The sequence below is a fragment of the Eucalyptus grandis genome, chromosome 7 (genome assembly GCF_016545825.1).
Source record: "Eucalyptus grandis isolate ANBG69807.140 chromosome 7, ASM1654582v1, whole genome shotgun sequence".
Lineage (NCBI taxonomy): Eukaryota > Viridiplantae > Streptophyta > Magnoliopsida > Myrtales > Myrtaceae > Eucalyptus > Eucalyptus grandis.
In genome coordinates, this window is record NC_052618.1 from 32,316,391 (window position 1) to 32,341,049 (window position 24,659).

At 38.8% G+C, this 24,659-nt stretch overlaps 2 protein-coding genes across 2 annotated transcripts; both read left to right on the forward strand.

The window, feature by feature from the left end:
- The first annotated feature begins 1,674 nt into the window (after window positions 1-1,674).
- On the forward strand, window positions 1,675-3,215 carry LOC104454938 (UPF0496 protein At4g34320-like). Its single transcript, XM_039317738.1, has 3 exons — window positions 1,675-2,087; window positions 2,356-2,734; window positions 2,920-3,215. The coding sequence occupies exons 1-3, from the start codon at window positions 1,675-1,677 to the stop codon at window positions 3,211-3,213; spliced, it is 1,086 nt and encodes a 361-aa protein (XP_039173672.1). The 3' UTR covers window positions 3,214-3,215.
- A 15,435-nt stretch (window positions 3,216-18,650) lies between these two features.
- Window positions 18,651-19,880, forward strand: LOC120296085 (UPF0496 protein At4g34320-like). Its single transcript, XM_039317739.1, has 3 exons — window positions 18,651-18,766; window positions 19,087-19,431; window positions 19,736-19,880. Exons 1-3 carry the CDS (start codon window positions 18,651-18,653, stop codon window positions 19,878-19,880), a joined length of 606 nt encoding a protein of 201 aa, XP_039173673.1.
- Window positions 19,881-24,659: the final 4,779 nt, after the last annotated feature.

Consider the following 24,659-nt stretch of genomic DNA (forward strand, 5'->3'; position numbering starts at 1 on the left):
AATTGCAAGAAGCGAGATCATTTAGGTAGGAAAAATCCAATTTATATTCAATGGTGCAAAAAGAGTTAGTTATGTTGCTTGTTGGATTGTATTCCTGTTATGATTTTAGATCTTATACAGATTGTGGTATCTTAACTTTTCGTTGATTACCATGCAGGCTACGAATAAGACAAGGCGCTCATAATTTAAAAAAAAAAATCATGACCACGCTTGATTATCACATAAAGCCTAACTCAAGAACTCCTTTGTTGTGGTTGAAAATGTATGTATTAGCCCATTTCGATGGGATGACTCTCGGACAAACCCTAGAAATGATTTCTTTTTGGGGCGTCTTCATGATCTAAGCACTTAAAATCACCTCCGATACATAGGCAAGAGGTGGACACTTGTGCTCGCCCGCCTTTTGTTATGTGAACCCAACGATAATGAATATTTAATCAAACATCGTATAGATTTCATTCCTTTCGTTTTTCCATCTGAGTTTATGTTTAGCCAAGCTTGGTCACTAGCACATCGTGGTCGGTGGATGCGCATGTCGGTTTGTGAAGTGAATTGAATTTTCTTGGTTTGGGACAAACATTCCAAATGGTAATTTTGTGAGAACTTGCATATTTTTCTTGTCTTCTTATTTACTTGATGATAATAACTTTTGGTATTCTTGTATGACATTTTCCTCAGTTATGAAGTCTATACCTTGTGTGAAATTTCCAACTTTTTTTTTTTTTTTAAAAAAGTGGTATCCAATCCAAATAATTGGATAGAAAAATATATTTTTCTATATTCATAAAAGGTGAACGAGATTTGTTAAGTCGTCTTTTGTTTTTAATTCTCTAGTTTTCTCAATCGACAAATTCTTTAGTGGATTGAACTTCAAAAAATCAGTTATGATATAACTCTTTTTCTCAAGACGATAAAGACAAAACTTTTAAAAATTTTAATTTTTTTGTGGACCCTTTATTTATTACTGCTAAGTGATTGCCCCTAAAAAAAAATTGTAAATTCTATGTCTTTTTAGCTACTCAAATATAGCATATGAAACCACTGGGGTTTGTCCCAGTGGCCACATGGGAAGAGAGAGTTGGGAGATTCAAATCCCCACCTTGAGTTTGGTTAGGAATGATGTAGTTTTAAACGTAAGTTTCGACTCTTACACTCCTGAAAGAAGATATGACAAAAGTCTAAGAATAAGAATTATAATAGGAATAGAGTAAATCTGATTAAAAAAAAAAAAAACTCAAGTCATTTAGTGAATATATGTGCTTATTGCTTATTAAACCAATAGTGACCCCAGTATCAAATCATATACTATGTTTTCTCGCATGTGGGAGTGGAGTGAATCTCATCAAATCCATGCATTGTAATTGGCTATATTCATCATCCTAGACAGACTCGGTTCTCGAAGTAGAGTATCGTTTTCTGGCTCTGAGTTTTGATATAATTGCTTGTTTTGGGCCAGCACTGGTTATTTCCTTTCCTATCGTATTTAACATTGGTCTCGTATCATTGCTTTTCTATCTTCTGACATAATTCGAATTCCTTCCCATTCTCTTCCTTTCACTTTCCTTTTTGCATGCTCTGAAATTCTATAAGGGAGATAAACTTCTGCAACAGCTTCATTTCTTTTCCTTTGAGCGTACTCACCCTCTCTTTTTGCATGATCTCTCCTTAAGGTCAATGGCAAACTCCAACACCAGAAGAAACCCTCCCATGGATGGAGCAGCGTGTGAGTCCGACCCTGATCCGCGAACCTTCAACGCAAACCTCCAAGCGAGGACAAACCAAGTCCTCAGAACTCTTGCTTCCGGGGTTGATGTCCAAACTCTTTCACTGGATTCTCTGAAAGAGATAAGCGAGTGCCTATTGGAGATGAACCAGGAAGTGGTCAAAGTCATCTTGGATAGCAAGAAAGATATCTGGAGAAATGAAGAGCTGCTCAAGCTTGTACAAGATTACTTCAATGACAGCTTGCCCACCCTTGATTTCTGTGCTTCCCTCGAGAATTGCTTGAAGCATGTGCGTGATGCCCATTTGCAGATTTTCACCGCCCTTCATTGCTTTGAAGAAGAACATGGGGAGGGCTGTTGCAGGTACATGTATCTCAGTTCTCAACTTCATTTCGAGCACATGTATCTTAGTATATTGATTCTTGCTCACTGTTTTCATTTATTGGCTAACTCATTCAGTCTCCCTATTTTCTCCGTGCATTTGCATTCAACTTCATATCCTAACATGCCAATGAGATTGAGTTGATACCTAGAGTTTGATATCCTAACATTACAAGGTTAAGTTGGTGTGAACTATGCATGCTTTTTCTGTTTCGCGAGAAACTGATGCAAAGACCTCGGATAAATTTAGTTACTCAAAAATCTTGGAGGAACTGACAAAATTCAAGGAGACCGGAGACCCTTTCACCAGGGAGTTCTTTGAGCTCTTTCAGACAATTTACAAGCTACAGAAGTCCATGCTCAAGAAGTTGTGGATCAAGAAGAAGAAGATTGAGAAGAAGCTTAAGAGCATACAGATGTGGAGGAAAATCTCAAGCATGATACCGGTTGCAACTTTCGCAGCCATTCTAATCTATTCTGTCACAACTGCTACGGTGGCTTCTCCGCCAGTTGTTGCTGCCCTAGCAGCTGCAACCGCCATGGATGTGATTGGCAAGTGGATTGACTCCCTTTGGAGGAATTGTGAAGAAGCACTGAAGAGACGGGAGGAGGTGATCACCTTGATGCAAGTGAGTGCTACAAAGCTTTTCCATTGAGGTCTTTGCATCTAACATAATGAACATCGCGAGGCTGGCTTGATTTTTAAGTAGCTACAATGATGCGAAAAATGTCTAGGAGTCCAAAATGCAAGAAAGTCTGAAGGAGAAGTCACCATGATTACATGAATAATTTCTCACAACTAAAATCTCTACAGGCCGGCATCTTTGTTGCTCTCAAGGACCTGGATAAAATGAGAATTACGATTGACCCTTTGGAGGTACAGATTAAGAGCCTCTTGCAGAAAGCTGATTTTCCAATTGAGGCGGGAGCAGAGGCAGTAAAGCTCGGAATAGCGGACATTAAGAAGAAGCTGAGAGACTTCATGAAGGACGCCAAAGGACTGGGAAAAGATGTCAATATGTGCAGCTGCAATATCCAGAGATCAAGGCTAGTGGTGCTTCAGAGGATTATAAAGCCTCCTACCAATTGCAATGGTGCCCCAATGTAGCTATAGAGAATTGTTGCTATGTCTTTTCTTCCTGCGAGGGATGTGTGGTGGACCTCCATTTGCCTTGCTTTCTCTCTTCAATAAAGCGGAAGACATCAACATTTGGCATTCAATTTGTTGAATAATCATTATTAAAGGCAGCTTTCAAATATAAAGGCCTTTATCAGCTTTGGACAGGAATTTTTTCAATCCCTAATTGATGTTAAGGACGAAAGTACAACCTTTTCACATTTTACTTTCCTACGAAATGCTGAAAAACTATCCATCCAAGCTGGATTGGCTGACATATGATAGTTGAAGGCGGTCACTCTTACAATCATTGACGTGTCCCTTCTAATAACAACCTTCCAGGGATTATATGTTGCCAAAGATACTTTCCTTGTCGATCTTAAACTCGGAGCTAAGATTATAAATCCATGAGCCTAACTAAGTTGCATTAACAACTGCAACCATGTGGCACGTCAAAACCTATGATGAAACTCTCTCTTGTTGCACTGCTAAATAGATAGATCTTTGCAGGTTTGATGGACAATTGAAAGTACAGGATAGGATGGAAAGTCCTCAATATTCAAAGATTAATTAATAATCCCTTGTTTTGGTTGCTCGTGTATAGTTCCATATGCTGATTAAACAAGTTCAGATCACTGACATAAAACTGACCTGTTATATGGAAACGGTATGGTTCAGGTTCTTCCGAAAAGCAGAAGTTAGTAGCTAGGAAAGAATCGTTAAATTTTCATTGAATTGTGTTTAGAGCTCATTATGTTCATGAGAAATGTCTGACTATGAGAAAAGATGAAAGCTGCATAAGCCAAATGGAAGACCAGACAGCAGTAACTCAGAAAAACGAATCATCTATATGAAGAAAACATACCCTGTCAATGTGCCTCATTAGTAAAAGAGTACTCCTGAATAAAACTAATCAGTAAATCCAGTCATCTAGAGACAAATTTAATGTTGACAATAATTAATGGAGGAAGAAATTGCAGATGTTGATTTTTCCTAATAAATACTTGGCAAAATTGCAAGTAATGACAGCTTTCCCAGAGCCAGCAATTGGCCTTGGGTGGATATTAAAATAGGTAGCAGATGCCAGGTATCACAAATGGAAGAAAAAAATGAGATATGTACATATGCCAGTCAAGAAGATAACTCCAAGAGCAAGCAAAAGGCAATTCACCATCAAGAGAGCTCCTTTTCTGCTCCTGGATTAGGAAAATGGCCCTTAGAATGGAAGTTGGAGAGCAACTGATTCTTGAAGCAGAAGGTGTCCATCAGCAAAGAGGTGACTTCATTTTCGGATGTGGGGATGTCATCGAGGCAGACATGTCCCACTTGCACATGAACTTCTGCGGGGTCCACGCCAAACGCTTTGTCCATGAAAGATGGACAATGCTAGTTGTAGCCAATGGTCACATTATAAACTGCAATATAGGAAGAAGCTCACTCAAGCTGGAAGGGACAACAGACAGGACTTCCACTAGTCATTGATATTGTAAATACCTAGTAGTACTTTTTTGTCTTTCTTTCCCTCAAACGAGATTTGCCACTGTTTTTGTTTCAATTCAGCCCAATATATAGGACTACAATTTATGGATGCTCTCTTCAGTATCAGAAGAATTCAAGACGATTTTATCCCCTATATTATTCTGATGGATTTATGAGATGGGCTTAAGGCCCGTTCGCCCATGCTGGGCCCAAAAGGCCTGGCCCACAGGAATAGGGCCCGTGGAGGGGGAAGGTATAAAAGGGAGGAGAGAGAGAGAGAAGACAACGTAGTTTTGGATGAACGTACGTCTTCTTCTCTCCAACGCTCTCTCCCCCTTAAGATATAACAAGAAAACAAACGGACCCGTATTCCCTTCAAGGCGTCATCGAATCGAACCAGGGCCAGTTTTTCTTCCTCGATCTTCAGCGTTGGTGTCTAATCTGTGGCTAACAAGGTACGCTCGACTCCGTGGTGTGCTTTACGATCGGTGATACGTGTTTTCCCGGGCTTCGTCTTCCGCATTGATTTAGGGTTCGATTTAGTGTCGAATCCGGTTTTCGGGATCGGTCAATCCCAACATTGGTATCGAGCCCTAGTTCACGTTTTCCGATCAATTTGATGTTCTTTGATTGAGTTTTCGCAAAGAAACTTTCGGCCGTACGGATCGGGACAAAAATCCCGACACCCGAGCGCTTTTCGGCCATTTTTCCGAGTTTTCGTAAGTCAAAATAAAATTTTGATTGCATAGGAAGAAGCGCGACGTCGAGACGAGTCCGGCGATGTGTCGAACGCCGCCGGGCGCCACCGCACGCGCCCACATGCGCGGCCGGAAGGCGCTGCGCGTGGGCATGACGCGCCTGAAGCGCTGGCATTGGCTAGCGCGTGCGGTGCACGCGCCGGTCGGCGAACAAGCGCATGCACGCGCCGGGCGGGCGAATCGGGCACGCGCCGGTCCGGACCGACGCATGCCGACGCCACGTGATGACGCCACCGTGACGTCATCCAACGGCCGGTACCGCCCGGATGACGTCACCGATGACATCATCACCGACGCCGTTTTACGGTCACCGGCCGGCGACCCGACCCACCGGGACCAAGGCACGTGGCAAGCATGTGCGGATGACGTTTGCGTGACGTCATCCCCTGCACGCGCGCGGCACATGCGTCGGTCCGCGCGAGCGGTCCGACCGGTCCGACGACCGTTGACCCTCTGACCGTTGACCGTTGACCACGTTGACCTTTGACCGTTGACTTTGACCGTTGACCGTTGACCTGAAAAAAAAATAAGGAAAAGAATGTGTTTCTTTTTCAATTAAGTCTATGTGGATTATAATGTGATCCCTTATTTGTTCTGCATTTGTTGCAGGAACAATGCCCCTTGAGGTTGCGCACACCTATTCGCGCTACTGGATGAACAAAAGGATAGGCTTTCTAAGTTGATAGCCGAGTGATCGATCATCGATGGGAGAGAGGTGACTTAATTGATCATGTCCTTGAAGTCAACGGGAAAATTCAACAGTCGTATGGAATGGTCGTCCTATGTCACAAGCCAGAGATGGTGCGATTTTTCATAAACACTCTTCCACCTGAATGGCAAGATGTGTTGAATCGCATATGGGATGTCAACGGAGGCTGCTTCCTATAAGAAAATTGTGATGGATTTTGTAAATGAATATTACTGTATTGTTTCTAGGGAAAAGATCAAGAAATTGAACAAAAGAGGATCTTTCCCAGTTCGTGTGCTGACTTTGTGTTAGTTGTATTGACTGATATATGTTAAGTATTATTTGTGGATATATTATGTAATGATTACTACCTAATTGTGTTAATTGAAAGCATTACTGTTTTTTTAATTGTATGTCAATTATCTGCTGCTTTCTGTTATTGCTGATTGCTGTGGGTAATTAGTCAGGTAGTAATAGAAGTTTTTGTAACTTCATAGAATTTATTTGCATAAGACAATTATATTAATAATAATTTTGAGTTAGGATTTTGGAGGATGATTGGAAACATAGTGACCTTTTGATTACGAAGCCTTACTCGAAATTATTCATTAATATGATGGGTCTATGCAAATAGGGATGCATAAATGATAGGCATTGATTATTCATGCAAGTATGTCTGATGTGTTCAGATCGATAGTTTCAGCAACTAAGAATGTAATTGCTGATATGAACGGCTACAATTGTGAAATATTGAATATGAAGATTCAATATGTGATGCAAAAGCAAGAAGCATTAGAAGCTCTTGACCATTTTATGGAAGATCTTGAGAATGCTGTACGCCACCTTGAGCTGGTAGAGGACCGCTTAACGGCATGTGAGCTGAGAATAGATATTTGAATGCTGGTTCTAGCTCATAAAGAGTTTTGAGCTCTAAGCGCAAGCGTATTGATTCGTTCAATATGTGGGAATGCAAAGGATCAAGTCCTTATTGCAAGAGATCAAGAATTAACCAACACAAGAGAGGAAAACGTCCTCAAGTGAAGAAAATGTCAAGGGTGAAATGTTACAACTGTGACAAGAAGGGTCACTATGCTCGCGACTGTCGTGAGCCAAAGAATGTAAACACCTCTTGTACATTTGAGAACTTTGATTATGTGTCAAGTTCTAAATTATTGGCTGAATCCAATCCTTTGTGGACTGTAGATTCAGGAGCAACATACGATGTAGCGAAGGATAAAGGATCCTTCGTGGAATTCCGACGATACCAATTGGAACTAAGTGGATCTGTATTGGAAAACAACTCTAGAGCTGAAGTTAAAAGGATTGGCACCTGCCAACTGAACATGTGTGGTGGACGCAACTTGTTCCTACATGATGTTCTAATTGCTCTGGAGATTCGTCGAAATCTAATTGTCTGTTTTGATGTTGGTTAAGCTTGGTTTTAGTGTGAACTTCCGTAATAACAGTGTAGATTTGTATTTGGATACAAACTACTATGGTTGTGGTCACTTTCTAGATGGTTTTATTGTACTAAATGTTGACTGTGTGATGTCAATATAAGTTATTCCCTTGTTTCACGTCTCCTACTTCATATGATAATGATGTGAATGTGTGGCATGCTAGACTTGGTCATATTGGCCAACAACATATGAATAGACTAGCCAAAGAGGGCTTGTTGGGCAATATTGAATAAGTCGATTTGTCCATATGTAAACATTGCCTAGAAGGGAAAACGACAAGGAAACCATTTGGAAAAGGTAAAAGAGCTAACGTTCCTTTGCATTTAATCCATTATGACGTTTGTGGTTCAATGAATGTGAGAGGAAGGCATGGGACTGTTTACTTCATCACTTTTAATAGATGATTATACTCGATTCGGATGTGTCTATTTGATTTCTCATGAATCAAGCATAAGTTGTTTCGAAGGTTTATGAACCTAACAGAAAATCAATTAGACAAGAAAATAAAGGTATTTAGATCCGATCGATGTTGAGAATATTTATCTGATAAGTTCAGAAAATAATGTGATGAAAAGGAATAGAAATATAGTTGTCTATTCCATATACTCCTCAACAAAATGGTATTGCGGAGAGAAGAAACAACCCTACCGGAAATGGTTAGGTCCATGATGGTGTATGCTAACTTACATATCACTTCTTGAGTGATGCGTTGTTAACTCGCTACCTAAATACTTAACCGGATGCCTTCAAATCAGTTAGTTCCACTCCATATGAGTTATGGATAGGTAGAAACCGGACTTAAGCTTACTTAAGCCATGGGGTTATGCTGCCTATACTCATATGTCCTCTCACTAGTTTGGGAAATTGAGTCCCAGATAAAAGTAGAGTATTTTAATGAGATACTCCGAACACTCGAAAGGGTATGTGTTCATAGGTGAGCAGGAAAGTGGGAGAATAACTGAATTTTGAATCACGGGATGTCACATTCTTAGTGGATGAATTTCCTAAGAAGGGCGAAATAGGGGAAGATTACTTCCTATTTGAAACCTTGGATCAAGATAATGATATTAATGGAGTTCATCCAAGTGGGAGTAATATGAGAAGTGATGAATTGAATTCAACTCATTCTCAATTACAATCACATGATGAGATGATATCGTCATTATCTAATCCGAGTGGGAGCATAATGGGGAATGATGTGCTAAGTGTACAATCTCCCATATAGCGAACAAGTCGCCAAAGTATTCCCCATTGACGTTTTGACGTTGAAGGGGAAACTTTTATGATTGCTCCGCAAGATGAGGATGAGTCGAGAAATATTAATGAGGCTCTTAACTGTCCTAGTAAGGAAAAATGGATTTATGCAATGAAAGAGGAGATGGAGTCAATGAAGTTAAACCAAGTCTGGGAATTGATTGATCTTCCAAAAGAACACAGAGCTATTGGGAACAAGTGGGTTCTCAAAATAAAGCGAAAGGCTGATGGCTCGATTGAAAGGCATAAGGCTTGCCTTGTGGTGAAGGGGTACAATCAACAGGAAGGAATTGATTATGAAGATACGTTTTCTCCTGTAGTGAGATTTACCTCGATTCGCATTATTCTGGCAATAATGGATAGTCTGGATCTTGAATTACATCAAATGAATGTAAAGACTGCTTTCCTCAATGGAGAATTAGAGGAAGAAATATATATGGAACAGCCTGCTGGTTTCATAGTAAAAGGCCAAGAAGAAAAAGTATATCGACTTTTGAGGTCGATATATGGTCTTAAGCAATCATCAAGACAATGGTATATACGTTTTCATAATGCCATAATGGCATATGATTTTATAATGATTGATGAGGATCATTGTGTATATATCAAAAGATCCAAGGATCAATTTGTGATCATATCATTATATGTTGATGATATACTAATTGCTGGAAGTAATATGGAGTTTGTTAAGACTGTCAAGAGTTGGTTGTCTTCCAACTTTGAGATGAAGGATATGGGTGAGGCTGCATACATTCTTGGAGTTAAGATTTCAAGAGATCGTTCGAAGAGATCGTTGTCTATTTTGCAAGAAACCTATATAAATAAGGTTCTTGAACGATTTCGTATGCAAGACTGTAAACCTATAGACACTCCTATTGCAAAAGGTGAAGGATTGAGCCATAAACTGTGTCCAAGGACTCCACAAGAGAATGAACAAATTAAACATGTTCCTTATGCTAGTGCTGTTGGAAGCTTTATGTATGCTATGATGTGTACAAGACCTGACATATGTTTTGTAGTTGGAATGGTGAGTAGTTACCAATCCAATCCAGGTCAAGCACATTGATAAGCCGTTAAGAGAATACTGAGGTATCTAAAGGGAACTGTTGATTATATGCTGAGTCATTGAGGAAAGGATCTGCGACTCTAAAGCTATTATGATGCTGATTGAGAAGGAGATTTAGATGAAAGAAAATCTATCTCTAGGCTTATTTTCTTGCCGAATAATGGCACCATATGTTGGAGCAGTAAGAAACAAAAGTGTATAACCTTGTCCACGATGGAAACTGAGTTCGTGGCATTATCAGCAGCAGTATAAGAAGATGTTTGGCTTAAGAGATTATTGGATCATTTAGGTGTTATTGAAAGTGCTGCAGATTTGTTATTAGTTAACTATGATAATCAAGCAGCAAAAGTGTACACCAATAATCCAAAATATCATGGCAAAACCAAACATATAGATACCAAGTATAACTTTGTCAAGGATATGGTTGCACGAAAGAATGTGAACTTAGAGTACATACTACGCAAAGAATGGTAGCAGATCCTATAACAAAGCCAATACCTAGAGATGTGTTTTGTGGCCATGTGAAATCTCTAGGATTGCGTAGAGGATGATGTACTGAATATTGTAATTTCCCTAAGGGTTCACATTTGATGAATTTGTGTTTTCATCATTAATGCCTATGAATCTTTGTTTGATCTTTATGCATCTTAATGCTTAGTGCATTACATTTAGTTGAGAAAGTATGTTGGACAGATATAAGATTGGCCCACTTACGCGGGTAATCGCCTCTATTTACTGTGTGATAAATAGAGATGAGACTGTTTTTAAACTTATTATCTAGGTGATAATCGACAGCTTAAGCTTAAAACACGTATGTCGCCTTAACTAAGTGTTAAGATGAGGACATTATACTTACTATGTTCGAAAGTAAAATACCCCACATATTTTACTTTATCTGTCTATGATGCCAGATGTGAGTTCTGATGAATTTTGTGATTGAGTAGATGCGTGAACTCAAGTTAGACATTGGGTATGTTTGAACTATCATCTGTACGGTATTGAAAGTGTAGACATACGTTCCATGGGAAAGGAGTCAATACCATAATACGTATTTCATACTATGTATGCATGAGACGACCAATAAGAGTGGCAAAAGTTTGATCTCAACTTTTTATGTCGTGAGACTCTTGAGGAAAAGAGTTCCTCAATTTTAGTCCCCTCATGACTCTTACTTATTCTCAAGATTTCTATTTAGTGTTTGCTATCTTAGGATGTTGCCAATGGTCATGAGTTTGATTCGATCTAATGGGTCATTTCTAGAAAAGCAAGCTGAACTGAAATTGAGAGTTTGAAGGAAAGAGGAAGACCGATTTTGGAGAATCACATTGTAGTTTTGTATTCACCGGTTAACCAATTATGACTGTCTTTGTGATCATCATAATTGTGAATACAATATATATATCATTGTTTGAAAGAGATCAAGAGAGATATAAATGTGATCGATCGATCTAGGGTACTGCATACTAAATCTACTCAGAGTGTGATGCCCATTATGAGCTGCTATATATTCCTAACAGATGTATGGCAATGAGCTCTCAAAGTATGCTGGTCGCACGGATTATTCACCGGTATGAATGTTGAAGAGAGGTAAAGAGAATTCTGTTCGGCCCACCATGTGCGAGTGGGAGATGATGGATTTATGAGATGGGCTTAAGGCCCATCTGCCCATGCTGGGCCCAAAAGGCCTGGCCCACGGGAATAGGGCCCGTGGAGGGGGAAGGTATAAAAGGGAGGAGAGAGAGAGAGAAGACAACGTAGTTTTGGATGAACGTACGTCTTCTTCTCTCCAATGCTCTCTCCCCCCTTAAGATATAACAATAAGCAAACGGACACTGTATTCCCTTCAAGGCGTCATCGAATCGAACCAGGGCCAGTTTTTCTTCCTCGATCTTCAGCGTTGGTGTCTAATCTGTGGCTAACAAGGTACGCTCGACTCCGTGGTGTGCTTTACGATCGGTGATACGTGTTTTCCCGGCTTCGTCTTCTGCATTGATTTAGGGGTTCGATTTAGTGTCGAATCCGGTTTTCGGGGATCAGTCAATCCCAACATATTCCCTAAAGGAGAAAACTGTAATTTCATTTTCCGTATATTCCATAGGACAATTCATATTTTGAGAAATAGCAGGACTTACCGCCTCATTTATCATGTCAAATCTTGAACCACTGCCTATTCAGATATAGCTTCTCAAGTTCCATATGGAATGAATTTTCTTCAGCATTAGAAAGTTTGATTCGGAGGAATCCTGGTAACAAATGATACCGACCAAAATTGTACTATGGGATCAATTTATGTGGAACCTTCGAGGTCCATATTGGATACCTCCATTAGATTTATAAACCGCCCACTCCCTCAGTCAAAACAGATGCAAAATTAAGACAACCCGAACCTAGGGACGCCCGTGACTCTCCAAGCATCTATAAAACCCCTTTGTCTTTGGAAGCGGAACATCTTTTAGGGTTGGTAGGCCATTTTCAGGAGCATATTTTTTTACTTCAAAGACACTTCTACTCACTGCAGTTCACATTTTAAGCTCAATCTACCAGGCATATAGGGATAGAGAAAAACAGAATGATCATATATCAGAAGGTAGAATGTAAGATCCATTAACCAGATGAATAACAAGGCATCTTGTCAATATTTGTTGTGAGGTACTCACAATGCACATATGGTCCTAATGAGCTATATCATTTCATTTCAGGAGTGCCTGATAACAAGTAACGTTTTAGGAGTACTGAATTTGGAACAGAATTATTGGGATTTTTAATGTCACCTCATTTTTAATCTTCTCAGATACGAGATCTTTATCACAGGCCAGAAAAGGGAACAAATCCTTTAATTATCTCTTCAAGTACAATCAAAATAATTCATGAATACATGAATATGTTGTTTACATGACTCAACTAAAAGGTTATACTGTTAAGGGGTATATTGATCAGCTCACTTACCAGGCTCGGTGGAATAATGCGGAGAGTATTGGTAACAGAGGAAATTATGGACTGATTTGGCGGCCAATCTAATTGTCTCATAGCCTATCAAGTTGTTTTGAGCACAATCATTTGGGTGATAACATACAAAACCAGGAGAGTTGGGACCTCCTTCATACATGGACCAGAATTCAGAAAACATCTCGAAGTTACTCTTCTTTTGCTGGATAAAAGATACACTACTATGGGGGCACCAAGGGGGCTGCAAACCTATATTAAACGTAAACTCATATAACCAAAAAAGAGCTTGCTTACAGGTTAAACCATCAACGACGTCAATCCAAGCATTTGCTTGCACAAGTTTCCACTATACCAAAAAAATGTGACATCTTTCAGCAATCCTCAATAATCACCAGAACAGGCATCTTCATTCCTTGTGCTCTCTTCTTAGGTTCTTTCCAAATCAACCAAGAACCAGGGGGGCCCTGCAATTCGATAGTTCATGCTCATTGGATCCTCCGATCATGTATCCCAAGTTAGCCTGATGAAAGCATAAGAGGCCACCCAAAACAGTCAGTCCAGGAACAACGAAGGAGAATATGATTCGCCATCTCTGCCTCCGGACTCAGAAGGAAGTGCCTATCGGCCCACACTTTGCCTCTAATGCAAATTTATTAAGGAGGGAATATGTTCCAAGTTGCTTTTCCAAGCAACAAAAATAAACACATAAGTAGTCGTTGTTTTCACATTCAAACTCTCCTCGGAAACACGTCTCTGGCTTCATGAACTTTCTATACTAACAAACTGCAATGAAATTTCACGGAAAAATTTCCACGTTTACAACTATTCAAACACGAAGAATCAGCAGAATTGAGAGAATTCTTTTGAATTATACAGCAAATCAGAAAACATTAGCAAAAGTTTCAAGTTCCAGGTTGTGGATTTGTCCCGAAAAATCAACTTCCCAAGTGATTCTCCCATCAGTGGACCGGTACCATTCCAACACAAGGGCCTCCTTGTTCCTTGGCACAGTAAAGGTTCAGGAAACGATCTCGGAGAGGGGTATACCTACGCATGTCAAACCATTAACGTGCCTTCCCACTTTTGGAGATGCATGAAGAAGAAAGTCACTTCACCTGTCTCTAATCTGCCTAGAGATACTTACACCATAAGTGGCTCTTCTATTTCCAGAAATTCATCCAATTTCTCCAAAGCAACTTTTTATTTGTTACAAGTACAATTGTTTTCTTCCGTGGGAACTTTTTGAATTCTATCCCCAACTAAAGAAATTTCAGGGGATAAGTCCAATGTAGTGTTTGTCTAACTTTTTGAATACCGTAAGTTGCACCCTTAAGGGTGCGCACGTGCTGCGCCTTCCCAAATCGAGACATAGATTTGGAGTTTTTTTAATAGAGAATATGGGTATGAATTTCAAAGAAGAGGATATGTGCTCATAAATATAGAAGATTTGTGAGGTAACCGTGCGAAGATTTTGAAATTTAGTCATTAATTTTGTATAACATTTTACTTATTCTGTAATGAAATGAAATTTTGGTCATGTGAAAATTTGATTTGAAAGTTGGCTTTAATATAATGTACATACTGGTCTAATCTAAAGAAAAAAGATCAAGTAATTATACTAATGAACAAAAATGAGCCCATTATCAATTGGGGAAAAGTACCAAAAAAGTTCTAAACCTATTACAATGGTATTAATTCAATCGTAAATCTTTGAATTGGACCAATTCAATCCTAAATATTTTCACATTGGTACTAATTCAGTCGATCCGACCAATTTTGGTCGATCGATATTGACGTGGACACCGGTTGTTTGCCCAATGCTAACGTGACAATTTTTGAATATTTTTTTTTAAAATTTTGTTATTAATTTCTTTTTCTTTTTCTTTTTCTTTTTCTTGTTTCTTTCTTTTTGTTCTTTCTTCCTCCATGGAATTTGCCCATAGTGGTCGGCAAGGCTCTGGCGAGGGCTGTGAAGCCTTTACTAGTGGCCAGTGAGGGTTGCGGCCCTCGCCTAGGGCCGTGGGCGAGGTGGCTTCACCCAGATTTGGGTGAGGCCAACCTCACCCTGGCCTTGCCTAGTGGCGACGAGCCTGATGAAGCCTCATTGGCCAATGCAAGGAAAGTCCATAGGGGAAAAAGAGAAAAAAGAAAAGGAAAAGAAAAGATAAAGAAAAAAAATTCAAAAAAAAAAAACACGGCAACTCCGGCCGATTAGACGAAGTGAATTTGTAACAACGTAAAAAGGTTTAAGATTGAATTGATATTAATATAATAGGTTTATGACTTTTTTAGTACTTTTCTTGAATAATAGAGATACTCTTACTCGACGGACTAAAATGGCCACCGTCAATTTTTTCTTATCCTATGTGATAGCCGACATGGCAAACAGTGCTTATGCTGACATGGCATTTTGTATTAGTGAATTTCAAAAATTATCATCAAGGGTTCTAAATTCAAAATAAAATATCTTTTGTTCACGAATAAAAGGAATAAAAAGAGCATTGAAGGGGAAGGTGTTGTGGCTGGCATTGGTCGCCGATGCCATCATCGCATTTGGCATTGACCATAGCAAAAGCGAGCACACTTGGAGCGCTTGTTGACTCTAGTGGCCGGCATCGTCGTCGGTTGTCTGCAGAGGTTGGAGGAGAGACGTGGTGGTGGAGGAGGGAGGTTGAGTTAGAACTCTATGTTCAGACGGTGAGTCGACGAGAGAGGCGGCGGAGTAGGTGTACCAGGTTGGACGCAAGAAATGAATCGTGAGAAGGTAGCCTCCAACAAAAGGAGCTTCGATTTGATTGAAAAAATCCTTCTGCGACAGCCTTAGAGAGCATATTGTAATCAATGGTCTATAATCATTATATAAAATATAAAGTTCTAAGTTTAAATCGAAATCACATACCCGGTCTAACTAATCGCAGTCTTTGAACCAATCAATACACTTGAAGTTATTAGATTTTCTAGTAACATTCAAATCCAACAAGAAGATTGGTTGAGCGATTCTCTAAGGAAATATCCAACGGTTATCTTTGATACAAAGGATTATATAAAAAGATCAAGTTGGTAAAAAAGGATATATAGAGATGAAGTTCTTAAGTTTATAATTCCTAAGTTTTGAATAATCTTCAATCTTAAAGGTTCATCTTTGAAAGCTATACTATGTAATCTTTTAGAGGTTGAGAGTGTATGTGAAGAATTTGTCTCATGAATTTGAGTATTCATTACTCAAATCTAGTAGCCTTTGATAGATTGATCTAGTGAAATCTAGCCAATCAATTGTTGGTGTGGGAGATTGTACGTAGGCCTACTAAAGCCAAACTACTATTATCGTTTGTGTGTAACTCTCTATTCCTTACTCTCTTTATTTTATCTGTCTTAAGGGTTATTTGCACACTGGTAAGATCTGACAATTATTTGAGTTCTGATCAAAAGTTGTTCTGTTACAAATTATTTTAAATTTTGTTTATTCTGCAAAATCACCTATTCACCCCCCTCTAGATGGTTCATCTAGTCCTAATAGTAACAAAACATCTAAATGGAAAAAGTCAATAACCATTGAGATTCGAACCCATAGAGTCATAGCATTCTCTTTCTCTTCTTCTTCTATATCAAACGAAACTGGGTTCGTGTTAGCCATGTGCCCTGATAATCTCAACCTCCTGAAGATCTCGCCAAGCATCCCTTAAAATCCACTATGCATTTGGTGGGAGTTATCTCCAACGAGGAACTCATGAACTTCACCATCAAGTTCTACAACACTGCAACCGGGAAGCTTCTTCACGCCTCTGGACTTCATTACCTGCCGCACATGGCTCACACCTTCCCAGCTTTTGTCTTCAGCGTAGATATTGGACGAAAGCACAAAAGCAACTCGACTCTTTGCTTCAAGCTCCAGCATCTTTCTTGAGGCAAGCTCGCCTATTTCCATATTCTTGTGAATTTCACATGCATTTAGTGAAGGTCCGCAAGCGCTGGCATGAGGCTTCAGTGGCATGTCATTGATGAAATTTAGGGCTTCATTTAAAGGGCCAGCTTGGCCATACAAATTAACCATGCAGCCATAATGCTCCAGGTCAGGCTGGATTCCGTACGACTCTGTCATTGAGCCAAAATGCTAACAGCCTTCCTCAACTAGTCCAACAACACTTCATTCGGGAGAAGCCCATCTTTCTTCATCATCCAATAAACCTACTTCAGGTCCTCAAACCAAGAAAAAACTACAACTAGGATTTAATCCGGACAACAAGAAATTGCATGTGTGTTCCAATTTGTGTGCTAACATATTATTTGGCGTCCCATAGATCATCGTTAAGGGCACATAAGGATTACCTAGAACGCTTATAACTGATAGCCATTTGTCTTGCAACGCAATATTCCAATATAAGATGCCAAATTCTAATTTGAGATGATACAAGATGCAAAGCATAACTATTTAGAAGATGTTAAAAGTAATCTCTCCAAGGAAAAATAACAAGAGGTATATTACAAGTTGACATTTTCTATCTTAACACATTTCAATAGAAAGAAAGATTGGTTGTCAAGGTTTTATATTGGCAAACGTCCAATAACTAAACAGGTATTCCACACAATATCTAAGTTCTTGTCATCTAGTTAATATGGCAGTAACATAATGTCCATTTCACTTAATAATCTATATTCCAGAAATCTATATGAATGTGACTCAAAATTATTCATAAGAAACAAGTCAGGTGTCAACATATCGCCTCTAAATGTAGTTTCTCGGAATCATCTCAAGAATGAGAAACACTAACATGGTATGAGCATTCTCAACAACAATGCCCAAAATATCAAAAAGTTTTCTCTGGATACTTTCTATGTAATCCTGACAAAGTTTATCCTTCAATTGAAAAGTTAGAAATCCATATGAGAGGGCTCTTCTTTCAACAAGCCATCTTGCTCTTTCTCTCTTTTCTAGCTTCCGTCCCTCAGAGCAGTCAATTGCAAGAAGCAGCTCATTTAGGTAAAGAAAAATCCAATTTATATTCCACTGTGCAAGAAGAGTTAGCTATCTTGCTTGTTAGATTGTGCTCCTGTTATGGTTTTAGATCTTTTGCATATTGTGGAATCTGAACTCTTGCTGATTACCAGGCAAGCTAGTCAAATGAGAAGGCCCTCATGAATTTGAAAAAATCATGACCCCGCTTGATTATGAGATATACCCCAACTCATAGAAGTATCTTGTTGAGGTTGAAAATGAATGTACTTGCCCACTTGATAGGATGACTCACAGAATAAAACTAGAAATAATTTATATTAGGTGCTTAAAATATAGGGCATGGACATCGGTAACTACTCGAGTCATTTATCATCCTCGTACTATAATGCATATTTTCTTGCATCAATGTGACTCTCATCCATGTGAGAATGGTGTAAAAATCGTAAATATTATCTAATATTTGTCCTAACCTCCATAAGACATAGAATATGAATTGTAATTGGCTTTGTTCATCAAACTCCTTGGACTCACTTCTCCAGTTGGAGTTTCATGTTCTAGGTTTAGTCTGTACTAGTTATTTCATTCCAAATCTAGTCAGCATGGTCTCGAATCATTGCTCTATTAATAGTTTATATTTTTGGGACATGCCACAATGATCTTCTAACTTAACTCAAAGTTCCTTCCCATGCTCTTCCTTCAAATTTCAATTTAACGTGCTCTAAAATTCTCTACGGGACGTGAACTTTTGTGACTGCTTCATTATTTTTCCTTTTAGTGTACTTTCCCTCTCTTTTGTTAACCTGATGATCTCACTTGATGGTCAATGGGAGATTCCAACACCAGGAGAAACCTCCCAAAGCTGTTCGAGTTTGTCAGGGATGACTTCATGAATGGCTTGCACATCCTAGATTTCTGTGCCACCCTTGAGAATTGCTTGAAGTATGCATGCGATACCCAATAGCTGATTTTTGACGTGCTTCATTACTTCGAAGAAGAAGACAGGAAAGAAGGTCACAGGTATGTGAATCTTAATTCTCAAGGAACTTCATTGATAGCACATGTATCTAAGTACATTTGGTTCTTGAGCTACTATTGCTAACGTTTTCATTCTCTCCCGTCTTCTCTATGCAATAGCATTCGACGTCATATCCTTTGCCAACAAGGTTGAGTTGATTTCTAGAGTTTGATATACTAACATTACATGGCCAAGGTGGTGAGGAATACATATACTTGTTCAGTTTCGATAAAAACTAATTTAGGTACCCAAACACCTGGGCGAAATTGAGGAATTTCAGGAAGACTGCAGACCCTTTGAGATCAACAAAGTTAATGTCTGAGAAGTTGCAGATCAAGAAGGAGATTGACACAAAGCTCAAGAGCATCCACACTTGTGCAAAGGTCTCAAGCACTATCCTAGTTACAACTTTTGAAGCCATACTGCTCTATCTAGTAATGACTGCTATGGTGTTTGTTCCGCCAGTCACCACGGCTCTAGTTGCTGCAGTTGCCTTCCCATGGTTTTGGTGGGCTAGTGGATTGACTCCCTTTGGAAGAATTATGAAAATACGCTTATGGAACATGGAAGGGTGTTCACCTTATTGCATGTAAGTACTACAAACCTTTTTCTCCCTTATTACAGTAACCATCCCCACACTTCCACAAACCAAGTTAACATCCTTGTCAAGTTCAAAACAATAGTGTCCCCTTGAAGTCCTCACGTCTAACATAATGAGCATTGTGAGTCTGCCTTGATTTTTAAGTAACTATAATGATGGGGAAACGTCTAGGAGTCTGAAATGCAAGAAACTCTGCAAGAGAAGTTGCCATGATTTACATTAGTAAATTCGTACAACTAAAAGCTCGACAGGCCAATACCTTTGTTTCTTTCATGGACATGGAAACAACTAGAATTCTTATTGACTGTCTGGAGGTACATAATAAGAGCCTCTTGCTAACGACTGATTTTGTGATTGAGGAGGGAGCAGAAGCAGAGAAGCTTGGAATGGCAGACATCAAGAAGAAGCTGAGAGATTTCTTGAAAGATGTCAAATAATTGGAAAAGCTAGCCAATATGTGTTTCATAGGATTATATAATAGTGATTAATTCTAGTCAAGGAACAAATAAAAACACAATAACCACACAAAGACCCCATAATATATATCAACTATATATTGACACACAAGCCAGCCTCATTTTATGTGGAACTTAGGATCGAAGAATTACTTTTTAAGGTAGGAAGATGATAAAGGCCTTTTTGTCAAAAAGCTACCTATTTTTTATAATCCTAACAAATCAAATGCCAAATGTAGATGTCTTCTGCTTTGTTGAACTAAGAAGGCAATGCACATGGAGGTTCACATTAAATCCTTCACAATGAAACAAACACTTAACAACAGTTCTGTATGGCACTATAGGGGCACCGTTTCAATTGGTGGGGGGCTTCATAATCCCCTGAAGCACATATTGGCTTGCTTTTCCAGTTCTACAGCATCCTTCATGAAATCTCTCGGCTACTTCTTGATGTCTGTTATTTCTAGCTTTACTTCTTATGCTTTCTCATCAATTGCAAAATCAGCTTTCCACAAGAGGCTCTTGATCTATACCTCCAAACGGTAAATTAGAATTCTAATTGTCTAGGTCTTTGAGAGACACAAAGGTAATGGATTGCAGAGCTTTTACTTGTGAGAATTGCTCATGGAAATCATAGTTTCTTGCATTTTGGACTCCTAGACGTTGTTCTCATCATCACAGCTACTTAAAATCAAGTCAGCCTCACAATGTTCATTAAGTTAGACGTGAGGACTTCAAGGGGAAACTATTGTTTTGAACTTAATAGGGACGTTAACTTGGTTTGATGAAATTGTGTGGATGGTCATTATAATAAGAGTGTGAAAGCTTTGTAGTACTCACTTGCATTGAGGTGATCACCTCCCCCTGTTATGTAAGCATATGTTCATAATTCTTTCAAAGGGAGTCAATCCACTTGCCAACCGAATCCATGGGAAAGGCAGTTGCAGCTGCAAGAGCAGCGGCCACTGCCAGAGATCAGAACAGTTTAGAAAGTCATAACCAGGATCATACTTGAGACCTTCAACCAAGTGCGTATGGTCTTGAGCTTCATGTTGATCTCCTTCTCAATCGGTAACTTCTCGAACATTGACTTTTGTAATAATATTAAAGATCTCGAAGAACTCAGTCAATGGGTGTCCACCCTCCCTGAAATTCCTCAATTCGTCCAATATATTTGGGTACCTAAATTTTTACAAAGTCTCTGCATCAGTGTGTCTCAAAACAGAACAAGTATGTGTAACGTGTATATCTCATGATCAAGCTTGATCATGATTTTTTCAAATTCATGATGGCCTTTTTATTTATCTCTCCTGCATTATAATCAGCAAAAGTTCAGATACCACAATCTGCATAAGATCTAAAACCATAACAGGAATACAATCCAACAACCAAGATAGCTAACTCTTCTTGCACAAATTAAATAAATTGGATTTTTCTTTACCTAAATAAGTGGCTTCAATTGATTGCTTTGCGGGATGGAAGTTAGAAAACAAAGGGCAAGATGGCTTGTTGAATGTAGTGAAGAAGCGTCCTCTAATGTAGATTTGTATTTTTTCAATCGGAGGATAGACTTTGTCACGATGACATAGAAAGTGTCTAGAGAAAGCTTTTGAAATTTTCAGCATAGTTACCGAGAATGCTCATGCCATATTAGTGTTTCTCATTCTTGATATGATTCGGAGAAACCTCGTTTAGAGACGATATGTTGACATTCGACCGTTTCGCGTGATCAGTTCCATGTCATATTTCTATAGATTTTTGGAATGTAATGGATGGATATTATGATGCTACCATATTTACTAGATGACAAAAACCTAGATATTGTTCGAAACACACATTTAGTTATTGGATGTTTGCCGATATAATACCTTGACAACCAATCTTTCCTTCCATTGAAATGTGTTAAAGATAGAAAATATTAGCTTGGACCATACCTCCTATTATTTTTCTAGAGGGATTACTTTTTATAAGTTTTCCAGGTAATGTTGGGTGGTCTTGGGTTTCTCTTATCCCAAAAGCTAGCTCAAAGGATAAAATATTCCCTCGCACTTATAAATCAACCATTAGCCCATTCCACAACTGAAATAGGATAAATTCCAATAATCTCCCCTCACACATCAAGTCTTAGGTGGTAGCCACAACAATGAGATAAACATCCTAAAAGCCAATTGAAATTCCTTCCTTGAGATATGTACCAAACACTAGTACAGATTGGGTGCCCAACAATTAACCAACGGCTCTTACACCATTTGTTGTGAGCGCACAGCAGAAATTCGATACCTTCACCCGGAGGGATTGCCAAAAGGAAGCTCAAATCCGAGCTCGTCAACATATCTACTTGCAATTAACTACTCAACACCATACAAATTCTTTGATATCGAACTTCTTAACAAAACTCACATGTATATTTCAACAATCTTTCCGTCATATGTGAGCTCAATGTTAACTATGCTCTCCTTTAATCCAAGTATCATTTTGCATCAAGATATCTCAACTTAAATCTCCATCAGTGTCGAACTTCATCCTTGATCTCTTTCTCCGAATCAAACCATAAAGTTTGCCATTGTGCCCACATTGCTAAATCACAACACACACCGCTTGAACACCACATTAGTAATCAAATTCCTTTCTTGAGATATTCATCAAACATTGGAACAAATTGGGAGCCCACAAATTAACCAGCTTTGATGCTAGTGTTGAGGTGGTCTTGAACCTATCTCAACCCAAAACTAGACCGACCTTCATTCAAAGTTTAAGCCTATAAGTTATGACCAATTAAAATATATTAATTTCTATGACCATATTAATTCTTCGATATAGAACTTCTCTGACACAACTCAAACGTTTATTTTAACAATCTCCTATCATGTGTGAGCTTAGCGTTAGGTCTACTTCCCCTTAATCTAAGTATCATTTTGCATCAAGATATCTCAACTTGAATGTCCATTAATGCAGAGCTTCATCCTTGGTGTTTTTCTTCAAATCAAATCATGAAGTCTGCCATCCGATCCACATTTTTACACCACATTGCCCACAACCCAAAAACCATGTTGGTAATCAAATTCCTTCCTTAAGATATTCACCAAACACCCAAATAGATTGGGGGCCCACTAATCAACAAATGGCTTTGATACCATTTGTTGGGAGCATGTTGGAGAAACTTAATACCTTCACTCAGGGAGATCGACAAGAGAAAGCTCAAGTCCAAGCCTATCAACATATCCAATTAGACTCACCTTCATTTAAAAACTTAAGCCAATGAGTTATGAGCAAACTAAGATTTATTGATTGCTTCACACCAAATCCATTCTCTAATGTGATTTTTTTCAAACACAACTCACACGTGCATCTTTACTATCTCCCTTCAGATGTAAGTATTATTATTGAGTTTGCTTCCCCTTAATTCAAATATCTCTACGCATTAATTTATCTCAATTTGAATCTCAAATGCTAAACTTCACACTAGGTTTCTTTCTCCAAATCGAACCATTAAGTTTACCATCAAGCCGACGCTACTACACCATAATGTTCACATGCCCGAAACTATATTGGTAATATGATTCCTTCCTTGCAATGTTCACCAAACATCGGAACAGATTAGGATTCCATCAATCTATCATTAGCTTTGACACCGGTGTTAGGTATCTCTCACCTCAAAAGCTAGCTTTAAAGGTAATACTTTCTCTCACGAGTGTGCTAGATAGTCTTGAACCTCTCACCCTAAAAGTTAGCTTAAATGGTAAAACTTTTCCTCACACCAACCACCCTTCCCTTCCAAAACAAATGTGGTATAACCCCAGCAATCCCTCCCTCACAAGTTGGGCCCTAGGTCAGAGTCACGACAACTTGTATCTCTCTTGTGTGATTGTTGAGTTCAGACTTATTGGTAACTTAAATTTTGATACAAGCGTTCGGTAGTCTTAAGTCTCCCTTATCCCCAAAAATAGCTCAAATGGTGAGGCACTCCCTCATACTTATAAAATGACCACCATATGTTGTGACATTAAGCCTTGACTTAACTCAGACTCTGTCAAGCTTATACCGAGTCATGTGTTAGGGTTCAAGTTCTTACAACATACATAATTTTCATCTTGGAATCGCCACTAATCAGTTTTTTGGAGGTCAATTAGGGACACGGATAAAGTATCAAAAATTATACTTTACCCCTATGCACTAGAGAACTTGATTACACAAAATTGCTCTAACGTCCTTTTGGTACATTTTTTCTATTATTGCAAAAAATGTTTGATAGGTTGCTTAGATTCATTTTAACTAGAATTACTAACATGCAAGGTGTTCATGAGGTGCGCAGACATCAAAATAACAACCAATAATGAAAACAATAAACAAATTGCAAGGATAGAGAAGATGTGTTTACCTCGAAGCAATACAAGTATCTGCAATGTTAATAGAAAAAACCACATATTCAACCTAAATATATGTTTCTAATTAACACGCAATTGTAAACGCTTTTTTTGGGGTTTTCTTTTATATAAATGAAACTAAGCTATAAGCAGTGCATGCTACTAGTCTAATATGACATGCGACATATGAATGTCTTAATTATAATGACAATAAAATATATTATTCTAGCATAGCACGCAATTTCCAAAGTACATGAACCTAGAGATGCAATTTATAATGACATGAAAATTACTTCCATCCAACACGCGGCCTATGAAAGGGAGACCCACTTTCTCCTTATTTGTTTATTTTGCTAGCAAATATCCTGTCCAACCTTATTCGTCAGGCTCTCGATAT